The 16,369-nt window shown below is 41.7% G+C and overlaps 2 protein-coding genes across 2 annotated transcripts; one reads left to right on the top strand and one right to left on the bottom strand.

Moving 5' to 3' along the window:
- Nucleotides 1–302: 302 nt before the first annotated feature.
- LOC115690101 (hypothetical protein At1g04090-like) lies at nucleotides 303–3,669 on the bottom strand. Its single transcript, XM_030616344.2, has 2 exons — nucleotides 3,139–3,669; nucleotides 303–2,234 (listed from the first exon to the last, which is right to left on the bottom strand). The coding sequence occupies exons 1-2, from the start codon at nucleotides 3,239–3,241 to the stop codon at nucleotides 634–636; spliced, it is 1,704 nt and encodes a 567-aa protein (XP_030472204.1). The 5' UTR covers nucleotides 3,242–3,669; the 3' UTR covers nucleotides 303–633.
- Nucleotides 3,670–9,566: 5,897 nt separating this feature from the next.
- Nucleotides 9,567–11,436, top strand: LOC115690102 (plasmodesmata-located protein 2-like). The gene is made up of 3 exons (XM_030616345.2): nucleotides 9,567–10,490; nucleotides 10,807–10,926; nucleotides 11,096–11,436. The coding sequence occupies exons 1-3, from the start codon at nucleotides 9,659–9,661 to the stop codon at nucleotides 11,101–11,103; spliced, it is 960 nt and encodes a 319-aa protein (XP_030472205.1). The 5' UTR covers nucleotides 9,567–9,658; the 3' UTR covers nucleotides 11,104–11,436.
- Nucleotides 11,437–16,369: the final 4,933 nt, after the last annotated feature.

Below are 16,369 nucleotides of genomic sequence, written 5' to 3'. Positions count from 1 at the left end.
TTTTTGGCAAGTGACGCCATTCGGATCCTGCGCGATTATACTAGCAAGAGCTCAATGACAGTCTCGTCTGTGACGATTTGGTTGAAATACGTACTACTTTAGAGGTTCAGTTACTTGAAGAAGACACAGGTCACAACTCCAAAGTTGTCGATCGGCGGGAAAAGAGCAGGCAAAGGGCCATAATTGAAATCAATTTTTTTCATGTGGATGCAAATTCTAACTTCCCATATCAGTATATGATGGTTAATGGCACCGAAAGAAAAGTAATATTTCTACAACTCTCTTACTAGACCTGAGGGAGCTTTATCAGAGAAACTGGGGAATTGATTTTCATTTGATGATTGAAATCTCTACATCAAAGCGGGCACATACCCTACTTTCAAATAACAACACACACTGTCTCTACCCCTCTCATGTATGAATGCAGTTGCATCACGACTGAGGAGCATCTGTAAGTGGGTGGCACTCCTTCGAAAGAGTGGAAAATGATTCCTTCACATAGGTACACAAACTTGCTTTCTTAACTCAGCTGCTCTGATCCGTGAGCATGATCTAGCAAGCTAGTTCTTCAGAGCTGGCCATGCCGGAACCACTTCCTCTTGTGCATGACAAAACAATTTAATGAATATCAAGCTAGTCCCTCTCATCTCCAACCCAGTTATCCTTCTCTTTGGGTCCCGTTGGCCCTTCCTCGCCATAAAGCTCCGTCGGAAACAAGTCGATGAGGTTCTCCACAGAGAACCTCACAAAGAAAGGGAGCAGATTTATTATCTTATCGACTTCGGATCTTGAGTCGTATTTGATGGTCGGACCCCACTCCCTCATGTATTGTAGCCAACAAGGTTCGGTTACTACACCATCACCAAGATACTCTGCTGAAATAATCTGATACTTCTCGCTGGAATCTACATAGAACTTGCTTCGAGCGCAATCGTTTCTCACTCCTATTCCCAGTTTGGATGATCCTTGGAGATAGGTCCCAGGGTGCGGGAAACTCGCATGACCACATTTAGAAGAGAAAACCATTGGCCTATTCCCCTCAATGTACTCCAAGTCAGACGCATTGATCCATCCACCACCACTGTGCTGGGAGAAATATGCACTCCACAATTCTCCAGTAAAGTTGCTCACACGGAGAGTGAAATGCTCCCAGTCGCCCACATGCTGCCCTATCCTGGTCATTGGAACAGTCATTAAGCCTATTTTCAGGGTTGCAGGTCCATTGAAAGGGCAGAAGACCCACATCACGATATCGGTAAATGTACCTCCAAGTGCTGGTTTAACATGTACATAGAGCTCCGCGCTCTCCAGGTCACCGTCCTTGACACGATTTCTTGCCTCATCATCATCTGGCAAATCTATCCAGAATTCCCCATCATTACACCCTTCACAAGGCAAATTCGAACCATCGTACTTGATTGGTTCGCCTCGATCTTGTCCATATTCATACAAGAGTGCTCCGTTCTTGAAAAACCATTGTACAGAAGACGGCATATAAACCTCATCAGGATGGAAGAAAACAGTGGGCCCGTAATGCCTTATTAGTGCATGTATCTGGTCTAAATTTGGCATCGCATGCAATGTGTGATCGACATTCTTCAAGCAGGCTATATCTAGCTGTTCCTCCATACCGAAGAATGAGTCACAGAAGAATGCACCAACAGAAACACCAGTTCCCCACATTCCCCGCTTGCAGGGCCGCGTGGTCCATATACGAAATGGGTATCGAGCATTCTTTGGTTGCACGCTAAACAGCAGGTCGCAGGGCTCACAATCCTCGGTGAGATCTTCTCGTACGCATCTGACTTCATCAACATCAGGCTCATCCGGACTGTCAGTAACAAGGATGCCCATGGCTCTATAACCCACGGGTGCAATTGGTAGCCAAAAGTATCCAGAACCATTTTGATCTGAGTCGGCTTTCCATACTAGTTTGTAGTTGAGAGGCTTCTTCATGGCTGGGGAGCGTAGAGCAGTGACATGGCTATGATCAGAACAACTGCCGTGGTCGACGGTTTCACGAGCCACAAGGATATAGCCTCTCAATGGCTTGTCATTTGGCTGGCAGTAGTAACCCAGACAATGAAATCCGTCTGGTATCCCTACAGGTCTATAAAACGTGACTCCATGTACCTTCGCACGCAACAGACTGCAGCTCCAGACTCTCTCAAACTCCGTAATTTTAAGTACTTCAATATCACCTAGTCGTATTGTTCCGGAACTGAAAGCCTTGCCTACAAAGATGGCAATCAATTTGAAGAGGTAAATAGAATATGAAGTAGAACCGCAAACTTTTCGGAAAAGGACATAAGTCCAACATGTTCTCTGGGAAGCCTTCAATTAGATTACAAGTTGCAATAGATTATAATGGGCACGAAAAATTTCTCAACCTCCTTGCTTCAATACTCGTAGTCCCGCTGGGGGGCAAGAACAGAACTTGGAGCATGAAAATGAAGTAAGGGCATTTAGCAATAGTTTTGATCGAAAACGGACGGTTCCTTCCAAGATCCATCAGTTTGCTAGCTTTCGATAGCGGCAAGTAACAAATGAAAAGCAGTGAATTTGACTCACAGCACGCGAATTTTTATCACGGGATGACTAGCAGGGACTATCAGATTAAAATGGAAAGAGAATTCAGCAACTAAACCCAATTCACATCCAATCCAGTGATCAACTTGATAGTCAAATTTCCTCCTAATTTCCAGCGGAACTCTGAGATCTAGCACACACACCTCCCTCACCAGGATACACATACATCTATAACACACGTGTGTGATTGGTCGTGTGTCAGAGGGAGGAGAGAGAGGGGAGAGAGAGAGAGAGAGAACATCCGGCGAATATTCCAATATCCAACACAGAGCAGATGACTGAAAACCTCAATGGCATTGCCCAAAAAGAAATACTAAAATTAAATGAATAAAATAAAGGGCGAAGAGAACTCCGGAGCTAACCGAAACCAAACTTCTACATCAATCACCAAGATGCTAAACCCCATCAAAAGCATGGACACGAACCCATCAATAGCATGAACAGAACGAACAACACCCAGAACCCAAGACGCATTTTGCTCCCAGAAAGATGGAACCTTTCTTCATTTCCCGAGAAAAATTTAAGGAGGAAGAAGCGAAAAAAGCGCACCTCGAGGCCACTTGGGCATAGGCGACGGCAGAGAGAAGGGCTCCGGCTCCAGAGGACAGAATTCAGAGATATCCTCCCAGCAAGTACACTCGCAACCAAACATTTCCTTCGATCGCTCGATCAACCTCACAAAAAAGAAATTCCGGGACTCCCAAAATGATCAGCCGCCGAATCGACCCGGAAGACCCGTCAGCTCCGTCCCTCTCTTCGCACCCCCGCTCGTCACAGCTCCAGCAACAAGAAGCAGCACGCACGGTGAATTCCCCAGAAAAGAGATAGAAGAGAGCCCCGGCGTTTCTGAAGCTTCGAAGCCGAAGCTCAGCATCACCCCCAGAGACTCTCAGGCGAACTGATCAGGGAGGACCGAGATCATACACGCCTGCTTCTCCGGACAGAGGGAGCCGATACGCGGGGAACCCACGAAGCCGGAGCAGATACCCACGAGAGGACCGAGACGAATTCTCAAGAAATCGCCATGCTTTTCTTCGAAGTCCAACACAGAGATAGAGAGAGAGAGAGAGAGAGAGAGAGACAGGTTGCTTTGCTTTGGGTTTGAGTAAAAAGGTTGAAGGAGACGAGACGAGAGAAGCAGAGCTCCCAAAATTATTGAAATGTATAAATAATTTATTATACACAATTTATTAATTTTTTTATGTGATTCATAATATTTCTAATTTTTTTTATTTTTTTTTTGGGTTTAGTAGTGATTATTCTTCTTTTTGGGCTTCAAGCTTTCAACAGCTCAACGACTTTTTGATGTGAGCAGGGGAGCGCAACCCTAATAATTCGTTATTTTATTTATTTTTTTTATCTCTATTTAATTTTATTATTTTACTTCAAAATCCCAGCCTTTAAATAACATTTAAAAGTCGAATTTAATTTTTTTATCTCTATGTAAGGACAGGGTAAATTTCGATGTGACGTGAGAAAAAGGAGCTGCATCCGGAGTACTTCGAAGTAAAAAAAAATTATTATAAATTCGACCCCCCAAAAAGTCACTTTTATCTCTTTGGAAATTGTATTATTCTATTTGGGTGCGCGGAGAGCGTGTCCGCTCGAAATTTTTTTCGAGGCCTGTTCATAAGTATTGTATTCGAATTGGTTTTTACGAAATTTCTCGATCTCACGTCCAACGAGAAGTTGAATTTGTAGGTGGAGACTTATCTCTTTACTTCACCCTCCTCCGCGATTCGTGTTTTGAAATTAGAAAGATGAGTTAAATTCGAAGTGATCCCGCTCGGTACGTGCCATTGCAAAAATGATCCGGTGTGATTTTCATTAAGAATGGATGAGAAGGTGCCGGTTCTTGATGATGCCGAGCTAAGTCATATCGTGTCATGTCAAGTTCGGATTTCTCTCATTGAGTTCATGCTATAGTTGAGTCGTGTTCTCGTGTCGTGTCAGAAATCGCCGCCCGTGTAATTTATGTTGGGCGATTCATGTTAGGTCAACTTTCGGCCCTAATCTCGTACCTTATCTCTTTGTCAAGGCATACTCAAGCATGTACATGCACCATCCTAATGATACTCTCTCTATATATATATAATGTAGAGATTATTGTATATAGTATAGAGATTACTATAAAATGTTTTAATCCTATTGTGCATTTCTTTTGATCTTGGGGAAGGTGTTACTGGGGATGGGTGCTTCTTCTTCTTTTTATTTTTGTCTTTTTTTATTTTCTCAAGAAGAAATAAAAGAAAAAGAAAACAAAAGAAGCCGTGCTTCCCCAAAAGCATAGTAATTCTTGTGAAGGAATCAATAAGCATCAGGTTCTTATTTAAGTAGCATATTCTCCTAAAATTCAATTTTTTTTTGTTTTATTTTATCATCCAATCATTTTCAAGGTCACCTAATTTACAGATGAGACGTCAGTGCTTCATTTAAATGACAGTTTGGAAATATCCACTGGATTTATGTCATGAAAAAAAATATTATGTATATATATGAGTTAATATCATGAAAAATTATAAAATAGTACAACTATGACAAGCCCTAAACTGGTACATTTGTGACAATTTGCTCTCCGTTAATTTCCATTAAATTTTTGTTAAATTGCTGAGTTGAATAATACGTGGTAGTTGACGAGTGTATCGATTTGGGGTTTTACCATCTGTTTGTCACAGATGTACAAATTTATGATTTTTCGTGGTATTAATTCAATTTAACTAACAGAGGGTAAATTTGTCACAAGTCTACCGGTTAGTTTGGGATAAATTTTTTAGATTTTTTAGGGTATTAACTCTATATATATTATGCAAATCATCATGGGAGAAAGACTAGAAAAAGAGACAAAATGGGTGGTCAAATCACGACTTCTTTTGTCGGTTATTAAGAGAGATTATTAGGAAGCAATCATGCGTCTGAACAATCATGCAAGTGTCCCATTATCTAACGATCGGCCTGTTCCTAGGATCAGATATTTTAATTGGGGGAATGTCTTTTTGAAGATAACAATGGAGATGAGCACCCCATAAATTAGACCGCCCCATATGGAGTTAATTAACGTTTTAATTAATTAATCATCAAAAGAGGAGGAGGCCCATCTAGTTGTTGTGCCTAATTATGATTTCCGATTGCACGTCACGCCAATTATTTAATATGTGCAAAATCATTCAGTTTGTTTCACGAAAACGAATGATCTGAAAAATATTTTTTAAAAGTTAATCACTTGAATTATTTTCAAATATGAACGAACGAAAAATATTTTCGTCATCTACGAAATTATTTAAATATGAATCATTGTCGATAACGAAAACATTATTCATTAGCTATTAGTTTCGAGCAATATCGGTGATATTTTTTTTAAAAATTATTCATTTTCACAAAAACAAAGAGAGCTTTAGTACATGATTGCAGTGTGATGATAAAGACTTACTGAATTGACCATTTGGCTAAACATATGTGGTTGATATATGCTGAATTTGACCTTTCTTTTTTCTTTTTGGGTTGGAAAGTTAGGTACGCAAGGATCACTCATTGGCGGCTTGCAGCTAGCTCAAACAATTGCATTGACCAACCTTAAATTTAAATTTTAATAGATATATAAGATGAAGTTAAACTTGTCTATGTATATGGACCAGCCTAAAAAAGATTTGCGTTTTCAAACTTTTTCAATATATACGAACTTATTTAGGAAATTTTGAAAAAATTAAAATACAAGCATATATTTTTTTTTGTAGCAACCGGTATATTTTTATGAGTTATTATAGCCGGTGAAGTCCAAATTCCACCGTCGGGAATTAATTGAAAGGGAAACAAAATAAAAGGAAATTGCAAGTAGCCTCGACTTGTCAGTATTATAAACTCCTAATCACTAAATTAATTGAGAGAATGGGTTTTGGTTAGTTCGCCATCACCCTCTTTAGTTTCAATAAATTGGAAGGAGTTGTAGCTGAGATTCGCTCAATTCAAAAAGGTAAGGCTGTGAAATTTACATCATGAATAATGGCCAAATCTTCAAGATTCATTTCATTATCCAACAGCTTCAGCAATGGGGAAACAAGAAAATAATGGTGGGTCAGGCTCCATAAATTGTTGAAGAAAAGAGAGAGACTGGCTCCATGAAAAAAAAATCAAAATTATATTCAAAATAAAATAAAAATAAATAAATAAAATTTTGTGAACGATGCTCTCTTTGAATTTCTGGTTAGGATGGGGACCTTTATATTGTCCTGTTCCTGTGAAATGTGGATTTCCTAGATTTTTACCTTTTTACCAATACTTGGGTCCACAAGGAGCTCCTTGTTCACTATCATGCAAGGAGGATGTCCTTAGTCCACATCTTGCACGTTTGTGATGCTCTTTCCTAAAGCTAAAAAACAAAATAAACGGGTGAAAACATCCCACACCAATGTTTTTTGGTCAGATCCAATTGGAGGAGCTTCAGACCTGGATATACCGACCGTCCGTCGGGGTAAATTTCATTTATAAGCGTCGCTTAAGTAGCACCGACACTGACACGTGACACGTGACACGACACGACACGACATGCCGACACATCATTTCTCAAAAAATGAGAATTTCGACACATTGAGTCACGTTGTATATTAAATTTATATTTTTATATATACATGATAAATGATCATTTCTATGATTATTGCAATCAAATTAATTTGATTCTAATCCACAAATAAATAAATAACAAAAAAAGAGTGTCGGACGAGTGTCGGTATCCGACACGTCCGGCACGTGTCCGACACGACACGGAAGCCCCCGGAGAGTGCCCGTGCTTCCTAAGCCGCGTCGCGACATAACTCCGACGCGCTCTTTCCGATGCATGCACGAGTCCGAATTAGGTAGCAAGACGAAACGGATGTCGGTCGCACGGAATAGAAGGTTCGACTAAAAGCACGAACGAGCACGAAAACTTTGACTCTACTATTAAAAGAGGGGGAAAACACGAGTGGGATAGAGCTCTAGCAAAAAAATAAATGATTACACGAATAAAAAGTCTCTGGAAAAGATAAAAAAAAGGAGGAGACATTACTTGTGGGGTTGGCCTAAAAATAAAGTTGGAGGCCCGCCCAAACTGACTTTCAAAGGGGTCCCCCACTTCACGACAACGAAGAAGAGGGAGAGGAAGACATATCGCCAAATCAATTTGAGCTTTTGAGCACGAGCCACGATTTGGACGGCAGGAAAGTTTGGTCACGATTCCCTTCTTCCTTTCAATGATTTTCTAATCGACAAATATCCCTTTTAAAAAAAAAAAGAATAAGTATTTTCTTTTAAAGTTTTCATGATGAATTTTGCAGTCATCTTCACATTTGTCCCCACTCCAATTTCTGGGTGCTGAGGTCTAACATGAAGGGAAGGCCCAGTTTCTTTCATAAGCTGCTAGGCCTGTTCATTTAAAATAATGGGCTCTTTCCAAAATGCTCAATGTCAATTGGAAAGCCCCCCTCTCCCTTGTAAGCAATTGAATCGGGTAAGCCAAATGAGACCAGAAAATGCACAGGGATGTGATCACTTTTGCCTTATTTCTCTAGCCTTCCTGCCTCAGCGACTAGCAACTTGGGCTGTTTTATAAGTCTATCATCGATGGAGTTCATGCAGGTGAAGAAGACAGACACAAAAGAACAACCCAAGACATGCAAATTGGGTAGGAAAAGCAGGTCACTCGATGGACTAGCACCAAATCGATGGATGCGTGCCATGTTGTTTGCTATAAGGCTGGTGTTTGATAGTAGGGTTTGTTCCATATTTTTTTAATCAGTTGGATGGGCCATACATGTCCTTCATAACCTCTGTCACATTAAACTTAAAGACCAAATCATGTGTTCATCTATTTGCTAACTCAAGTTTATTGTCCTTGAAAATCCATCTTTCGTATTGTAACGAAATGTCTTGAGTACGACTCTTTTTGAACATTTTATTTTTGTCCCTCCATTTACAATGAATTCTTATGCCGCAGTCTCGAGTCAATATCAAGTTACACGTCAGAGGAAAGTTGAATATAACATACCGCTCGAATTTCAACGACCGTATGTGATTCATCTCGTAACGCGGAATAGTGTTCTCACCTTCTCACATGCTATTGATCTTTTTTCTTAGTTGGGAACATACTTCACCATGAACACTTTGTCATTATTTTTTCTTTGACCCTAAATATCAACATGGAATCAGAGCCGGTGTTATCTCTTTCACAAATGTGCATCCACCCCCATTAGTGCTGTGGTCAAAATGCCTCGTGCCGCTCATGATCTGGCTTGCACGTGAAATGGGATGTTGAAATATTGTTTCACATCGCTTGATATTAGGTCCTAACTGCTCTTTAAATTCATACGATCTCCCTGCGCTAATCAGCTTAAACTTGGTCTAACTATTTACTTTCGAACTTATCACAAGTGTCTTGTACCTTGAATGTCCAGATTTAAGATGGTAGAGAGATTGTCACTCATTTGGGGTAGACAAGCTTCATTAGCATAGCCCCACCGACGAGGGAGAGATCTAGAACTCATTTTACTAGAACAAGATACATGGCCAGCAATCATAATCAAGCGAGCTGGCAACCTCGCACTTTAGAAATTATCAATCTATACCACCAGCCCATCGATCCTAATCCATAGTGGAAGTGGAATATATCCCCACGAGATGCTTGTTGTGTTGCACACGAAAACTTGGGGAAAACTGCAGTAACTTCCACTTAAGCACGATCCAATTAGCAAAACTGGTGTGTATTGATCAACCACTCCATTAAAATTTCTTGAACAAATCATGACGGCACGAGCCATGCTTGCCGACTTCATTTGACGGCTTGTACCTGTGTTCGTTCCTGCGGTCTTTGCTAATCCAAATGGAGGAACCAGCATAAAGTAGTGATGGTTAGATGAGGGTTGGCAAGAAAACAATATTCCAATCCACCAACTTCTAATAAAACCACATGACATTCACCAATCCATACTATTCTATTATTACATTTAAAGAAGTTTTGATTGGTTCATTTGCTCACTTCTCTTCCTCGCCATCTTGAATTGTGTCCATCGTCACCACGAGAACTGGTTCAAATCTTGATCTAATGGGAACGTTCTCTCCATTCTCTCTGCTGGTTTTCTCTGTTGTTCTCGGGTTTATCATACCTTGCACCAACGGTCTACTTAAGCCAAGCGCGAACTACACCGCGTTTGTGTACAACAACTGCTCTAGCGACACATTCACCGACTCAGATGAATCACCTCATTCCCAAACGCTCTCAAACCTATTCGATGAACTAGTCTCTCACTCCTCCCGATCCAAGTTCTACAAGGCCACTGTTGGCGACTCTCTCTCCGGCGTCTCCGGCCGGTTCCTGTGCAATGCCGCTCTCACCGACTACCAGTGCCACGAGTGCATCGCTCGAATCCCCGAGATATCACATACTCTCTGCAGCAAGTCAATTGCGGGTAAGATTCGGCTCTCCGGGTGTTACCTCCTGTACGAGACCGACCAGTTCTCTATCCGGAAGGCCGAGATCTTGCCACGTGGTGGTGGCGGTGTATCCAAGTATGGGATCGATCACAAGAACTGCGAGGTGTCGGGCGAAGTGGAGGGGATCGAAGGGTTCGAGGAGAAGAGAGATGCGGCGTTCGAAGCGCTCGAGGAGGGCGTGGTGCAGGGGAGAGAGGGACAGGGAGGGAGGTACCAGACGGAGTACGGGCCGTTCATGGTGGAGGCGGAGTGCGACACCGATCTGGGGCCGTGCGACTGCGGGCAGTGCGTGAACGCGGCGGTGGAGGTGGTGAAGGAGGATTGCCCACAGTCGGTCACCGGTGAGGTCTTTCTCGACCAATGTTCAGTGAGGTTTCAGTATTTTTACGGGGGAGGGGGAGGCATAGGCGGAGTCGGAGGCAACGGCGGTAATTTGTATCCAGGTAAATTGTCAAACTTATCTGTGTCCAAGGACTAGATCACTTGTAGCGAAATCAGTGATAATTGAAATAGGTCCGATTATAGATTGGCCAGTTACACCACATTATTACAAGATATACGACATGCATGCAATATCTCATAGGCGACCTATACAAAGTTAGATTCTCGAGGTACCGAGAATGAATAAAAACACACAATCTTGTAACCTGCTACTTATATTTTCTCATCCTTTATAGTGACCAGATTTTACTATTTCTTATTCCTAAAGAAAACGTGCCTTGGATGGTTGCAATTCACGCAAGGTTTGTGTTGAAACAGGAGGGCGCGGAGATGAAGAAACAGGAAAACAGATAGCGATCGTGCTGGGAGGAGCTGGAGCCTTGGTGCTAGGCTTTCTCTTTTTGATGCTTCTCAGGTCGTGCGGCAGGAAAGACGAAGGTGAGCGCGCATACATCGCTCGTCTAAAGAAAGTTTTACGCAAGCAATCTTTTTTTCGTATTCGATACACAAAATGCCCTCGTTTTGGTCGCTCAAACATGCTAGCTTTCTCATGACATCGAATCGAACTTCTTGTTTAACAAGTGCACCAACACGATTTTTGCTGCAGATTGTTGAGAAGAACTCGGAGTCTTCCAAGCTACACGCAGCCTATTTCTTCTGGTAGACGAATGGGCCTTTTGCTACTCTCTAGTCTCACTCAGGCTGAAAAGGAGAGGGAGACAGAGACATTGATGCAGATGGAGTAGATATGACTCTTGGGGACTAATATCGATTTATTTGGCTTTGGATATGACTGATACGTCTCTTTCTTTCTTTATGAGGGTCAACTTGTTAGGAAGGGCGGATTTCACTATTCATGAATGTGACTGTTCATATTAAAGTGTGTTGTCATTAAAATTTGATCCATGCCTTTTTCATCTTTTGTAGTAACATTTCTTTTTCTCTTGATGACGACGGAAGTCAACTTGGATAAGTAAGTATCGCGAAAAAGATTCTAGAAATATTATAACTTTTATACGGCACCCATTTTAATACTAAAATTTTTTCGCCAGATCATTTTATTGCCACATCGAAGTAAAACGATCGTTTAAGCACCTCTATCGATAAATTTCAATAATATTCCAGCAATATATCTCATGTGGCTTTTTTGAATAATGCCTACATGGCTTGTTTATACTTTAAAAAAAAAGGGAAAAAGTCACCAAAAACCCAAAACTTTACCACACGTGACACATTTACCTTGAACTTTTTTTTGTGACACCAAAAACCCCAAATTATGCTATTTGTGACACATTTATCCCGATGTACTTTAGTCCATGGGCATTTTCGTCTTTTTTGCTTTTTTTTTTTTTTTCCTTTCCGGCGAGGGGGGCCCTCGCCGGCGTCGGGCGAGGGCCGCCCTCGCCTGGGCGAGCGAGGGCGGCCCTCACCAAACTCAGGCGAGGGCGGCCCTCGTCGGATCTGGCGAGGGCCACCCTCGCTCGACGCCGGCGAGGGCCACCCTCTCTCGACGCCGGCGAGGGCCCCCCTCGCTTGAGTCGGGTGAGGGTTGCCCTCGCTCGCCCAGGCGAGGCGACCCTCGCCCGATGCCGGCGAGGCGACCCTCGCCTGACGCTGGCGAGGGCCCCCCTCGCGGGAAAGGAAAAAAAAAGGAAAAAAAAAAGAAAAAGCAAAAAAGACGAAAATGTCCATAGACTAAAATACATTGGGGTAAATGTGTCACCAATAGTATAGTTTGGGGTTTTTGGTGTCATAAAAAAAATTTAAGGTAAATGTGTCACGGGCGGTAAAGTTTGGGGTTTTTGGTAGCTTTTTCCCTAAAAAAAAATAATCTCAGGCCTTCAAATGATTGGAGAGCTTCACGTGGGCTATGGGATCTCTCTTCTTCCTCTTCTTGAAATGCTTGGAAATCTGCATCATCCAGATTTCTTTTCTTCAGGCTTTGCAGTTTTCATTTTGTTCAAGTTTTGCAGAATTCATCATGTCAAGCTTTTCCAGTATTCCTCCGATTCCATGACCCCTCCACCAATCTTGGTAAGAGCTCTCTACGATACACAAAATGGCCAAGCGCTCCCGAAACCACCATGACTCCTGCACACTTCACATCAAAATGCCTAGGACGCTCAAGCCCATCAGAAATTCCAATCAAATCAACAACAATTGTCAAAATTTTTTGGAGGGATTTTTGGAGATGCATTGTATTTCTAAAGTCCTCGGAAGGTCCTTAGCCTAATGAAAGTTCTACCCAGTTTTGGGCTTTGAACATTTCCGGATTGCTAATGTATTTTTTTCCTTCCAACTTTACCATCACTAAACTTTCAAAATTCCAAAAATGTCCTCAACTTTTTCACCCCGTGCGACGTTGCCGGTGAGCCTCGTTTGAGGTCATGCGACGGGTCGCGCGAAGATCGCTGGGGTCGCTTGAGATCGTGCGACCTCAAGCAATGGCGGCCTGAGCCCTTCGCTAACGTCTAACGAAGGGTTTGAGATTTATTTTAAAAGAAAAGTAAAAATCCTTTAAAAGTGTGATTTTTTCCCCACATTATTTAAATCAAAATTACTTCCCAATGCACTAGTGTCAAATATTATTTATATTTCGAAAAATCCTTTTAATTTAAAGTCATTTGCATTTCCCCTAAAACTTTCCTCAAAATCGAACCAAATGCAGCCTTTGTCTCTATCTGCCACTGCTCTCATCTCCGGTCAATTCTCAGTCTTTTCTCCTCTTTTTATTATTTGAGCTAGCCTTGACGTCCTACCATTGCTACATCGCTCTTAGCCACCATCTCTCGCGGCCAATACAGCTAGCGAACACCGCCACTTGTCATCCTCAATAACCTCTCTCTCTCTCTCTCTCTCTCTCTCTCTCTCTCTCTCTTAATTGTGTAATTACATGAACCCAACCAATTTAGGATCATCGCGACCGTCACGGTCTCACCATGCAGCCGTCATGACCCTGACGCTTTCCATGGTGGTAGTATCATGTTATCTGCAGAGAAGAATTGTCGTCGCCAAAGTTACTGAGTTGGGTGCTTCAGCCTCACTCGAAACCCCTTCCACATCCTCAATGAAGAAGAGCCCAACGAGACGATGCCGGTGATGCCAGCGGCAACTAGATTGAGGGGAACTTCACAGTGTCTCTATACCTCTTGGAGATGTCTATGTAGAGATGCTTCACCAGTTTCGAACTAAAATCGTTGTAAAAAGAAGGTCTCAACAATCTTACCACGTGAAGGACTTGGGCTTTATTTCTTGTTGTTGTGCTTCTTCGAAGCGTTATCGGTCGTTGGAACAAATAGTTTTTTTTTTGGGTCTGAGCCGGATAAACTGGTTGACTTCATTAGATTTGACGGTGAAGAAGGCGTCATTGCATGCTATGTTTTTTTTATCATTTTTTTTTTCTGCTCTAATGTTATAGGTAGCCACAGATTTGGACTTGGACCTCTTGAACATCAAGACTCGAATTAGTCTGGGGAGATGACTTGAATGGAAAGATAGGAGACTAAGGCTGCGAAGTGGATTTCCATGGGAATGATCTTTTGCTTGGAGGAAGAGAGTGATAGGAGTTGGAAATAGAGAGATGTTAGGAAGATGAAGAACATAAAGTCAGTGTGGCCCCATAGGACCCACAATTAGGTAATTTTGTCCTTTTAACTCTTTCGGGATTGGGATGGGTGAGCCGAGAAAATAGCAGGTAGTTCTGGTGATCCACATCAGCCATAAACCCACTCCATTTAGCGATCGCCACGTGTCTCATGTGAGTCCCAATTTTTCGACTTTTTAAAATTTCTTCTCTTCTTTCTCTCCGTTACTCTCTCTTTCCCCCTCCATTACTAACAATGCAAGCTTTGTTAGTGACACGCCGTTTCTCACTCTTCGCTGCATCTTTTCTTTTTCTTCGTTCTTTAAAGAACGAAAGTTGCTCCATTTCTCCCTCTTCGCTTCCTCTTGATGGGAAAATCTCTCATGATGTTTTGAAGATGACAAAATAATTAAATGCTACTAATGCGTGTTTTGATTGAGTGGCATCAGGTGATATATATACAAGCTGTTATGTGGATATTGTCTTAACCTGATGAGCTGATATAAGGAGGGCTCTGTCATTGTAAGAGTGACTTGTCGATATTAGGGGTGAATAATATATTCGGTGTTGAGATGTCTATAAGCAGGAAGGATTTTGAGATAAGGTAAACATCTCGAAGGATTTTGATCGAGGGTAAAATAGAGATGCTTGTGATGACTTGGAGGTAACAAAATTTGATGAACAATTGGACGGACTTGGTGATGATGAGCAAGTCTTTAACAAGGATGTTCCGTAAAACTTGGAGGACCATGAAGGTGAACAACTTCGTAAAGTCATAATTGTCAATATGCTTGGAAAGACCGAAGGAAATGCTCGTACATGTCACCATTTTATGCAACAAACAATGTTGAGGAATTGGAGAAGAGAATTACACAAAATGCAAAGTGAGCTTCAGGTGTGCTCCGGGTGTGCAACACACTCAAATATTCCGAAGGATCTCTACCTCTATACCGAGATAAGAATATGGGAAGGGAGAATTATGTAATTTTTGTATATTTTGATAAAGAGTAAATGAATCGACTTTACTAGATAACTATCTAAAGTAATAAGACAATCAATTAGAATTAATATATGCACAATCAAGGGAGATACATGTACAATCCTAACAGATATAAATAATCTGGAAGAAATATAGAGAATCTCTTAAATATATCTCTAACAAATCATATAATTATAAGATGATGGTAATTTGTGGAACTTAGTGTGTATTTTGCCAATAATAACTAGGGAATTGACCATTCAAATCGTTCTAGCGGGCGCGACATGCTAAAATTAGTAAAAGAACACATTCGTTACGTATGAAGAAAGCACTCGGAGTATTCATATAGATGGAAAAATTTAATTCTTGAAGAGTGCGAGATATTAGAAATTACCTTTTGATTACTTGGTTAACCTTTAAATTACAATTTAAGCTCCGTTTGTTTTGCAGAAAATGTGACATTTTAATGTGTTTCAAGAAGTCATTTTTCAGGAAAATGACTATATTTTCGACATTTTGCTGAAACTTGAAAATAAACTGGAAAACATTTTTCACTGTTTGGTATGGAAAATCTTTGATTTTCCTCTATCCACTCATTTTAATAATTTTTTATTTCTTTTTCTTTTCCTTCTTCTTCGGCTGGTCGCTGACCACGGCAATGGCCAATGACCGGCCCCGGGCGAGGGACGAGCCTTGCCAAATTAGCGAGCTCGACCTCACTGACTTTTGGCGAGGCCTTGAGCTCGCCGATCTAGCAAGGCTCTTCCCTTGCTAGGGGCCAGTCGCGCGAAGAAGAAGGAAAAGAAAAAAAGAGAAAAGAAAAAAGAAAATAGTTGAAAATTCTAAAAAAATATATTTATAAGAATGGATGTTTTATTAACTAAGGATTCGAGCCTGAGCGCTGAGGACCCATGCTAAGCCTTTGTGAGCTCGGGCCTGAGTGCCGTGGATCAGAGCTTGAGCATTGAGGACCCATGCTCGACATTTATCAAGCTAGGCTCGGGTGCTGGGACATCGGACATGGGTACCAAGCTTCGGGCCTAGTCTCGATGGACCCGGGCGTGGTCGTTAGGACATCGGGTTGGGGCACCAGGGTCCCAGGCTCGGCCTCGATGGACTCGAGCTCGGGTGCTGGAGACCTAGTCTTGAACGCTAGGGACTCGAGAACTAGTATTGGGGTTTGCATGTGAAAGCATAAAATTTCGAGTCAAAGTACCGATACCTAGTCATATTTTAGAAAATATTTTCCGGCCTTTTCAAAGAAGAAATCATTTACTTGAATTTAAGCATAGATTTTCGTTGACTAGGAAAACATTTGC

Source organism: Syzygium oleosum, unplaced genomic scaffold (assembly GCF_021117445.2).
Source record: "Syzygium oleosum isolate NSW1041296 unplaced genomic scaffold, Sole_v2.1 Sole_v2.06, whole genome shotgun sequence".
NCBI classification, from domain to species: domain Eukaryota; kingdom Viridiplantae; phylum Streptophyta; class Magnoliopsida; order Myrtales; family Myrtaceae; genus Syzygium; species Syzygium oleosum.
The sequence above is the reverse complement of the archived record's forward strand: the minus strand, read 5'-3'. Positions and strand labels throughout refer to the sequence as shown.

Excerpts from the sequence above, each read along its gene's own strand:
- LOC115690101 (XM_030616344.2), bottom strand. The coding sequence starts at position 3,241 with ATGTTTGGTTGCGAGTGTACTTGCTGGGAGGATATCTCTGAATTCTGT. Across the intron at positions 2,235-3,138 it reads TATGCCCAAGTGGCCTCGAG|GCAAGGCTTTCAGTTCCGGA; the intron begins GTGCGCTTTTTT and ends CCATCTTTGTAG.
- LOC115690102 (XM_030616345.2), top strand. The coding sequence starts at position 9,659 with ATGGGAACGTTCTCTCCATTCTCTCTGCTGGTTTTCTCTGTTGTTCTC. Across the intron at positions 10,491-10,806 it reads CGGCGGTAATTTGTATCCAG|GAGGGCGCGGAGATGAAGAA; the intron begins GTAAATTGTCAA and ends GTGTTGAAACAG.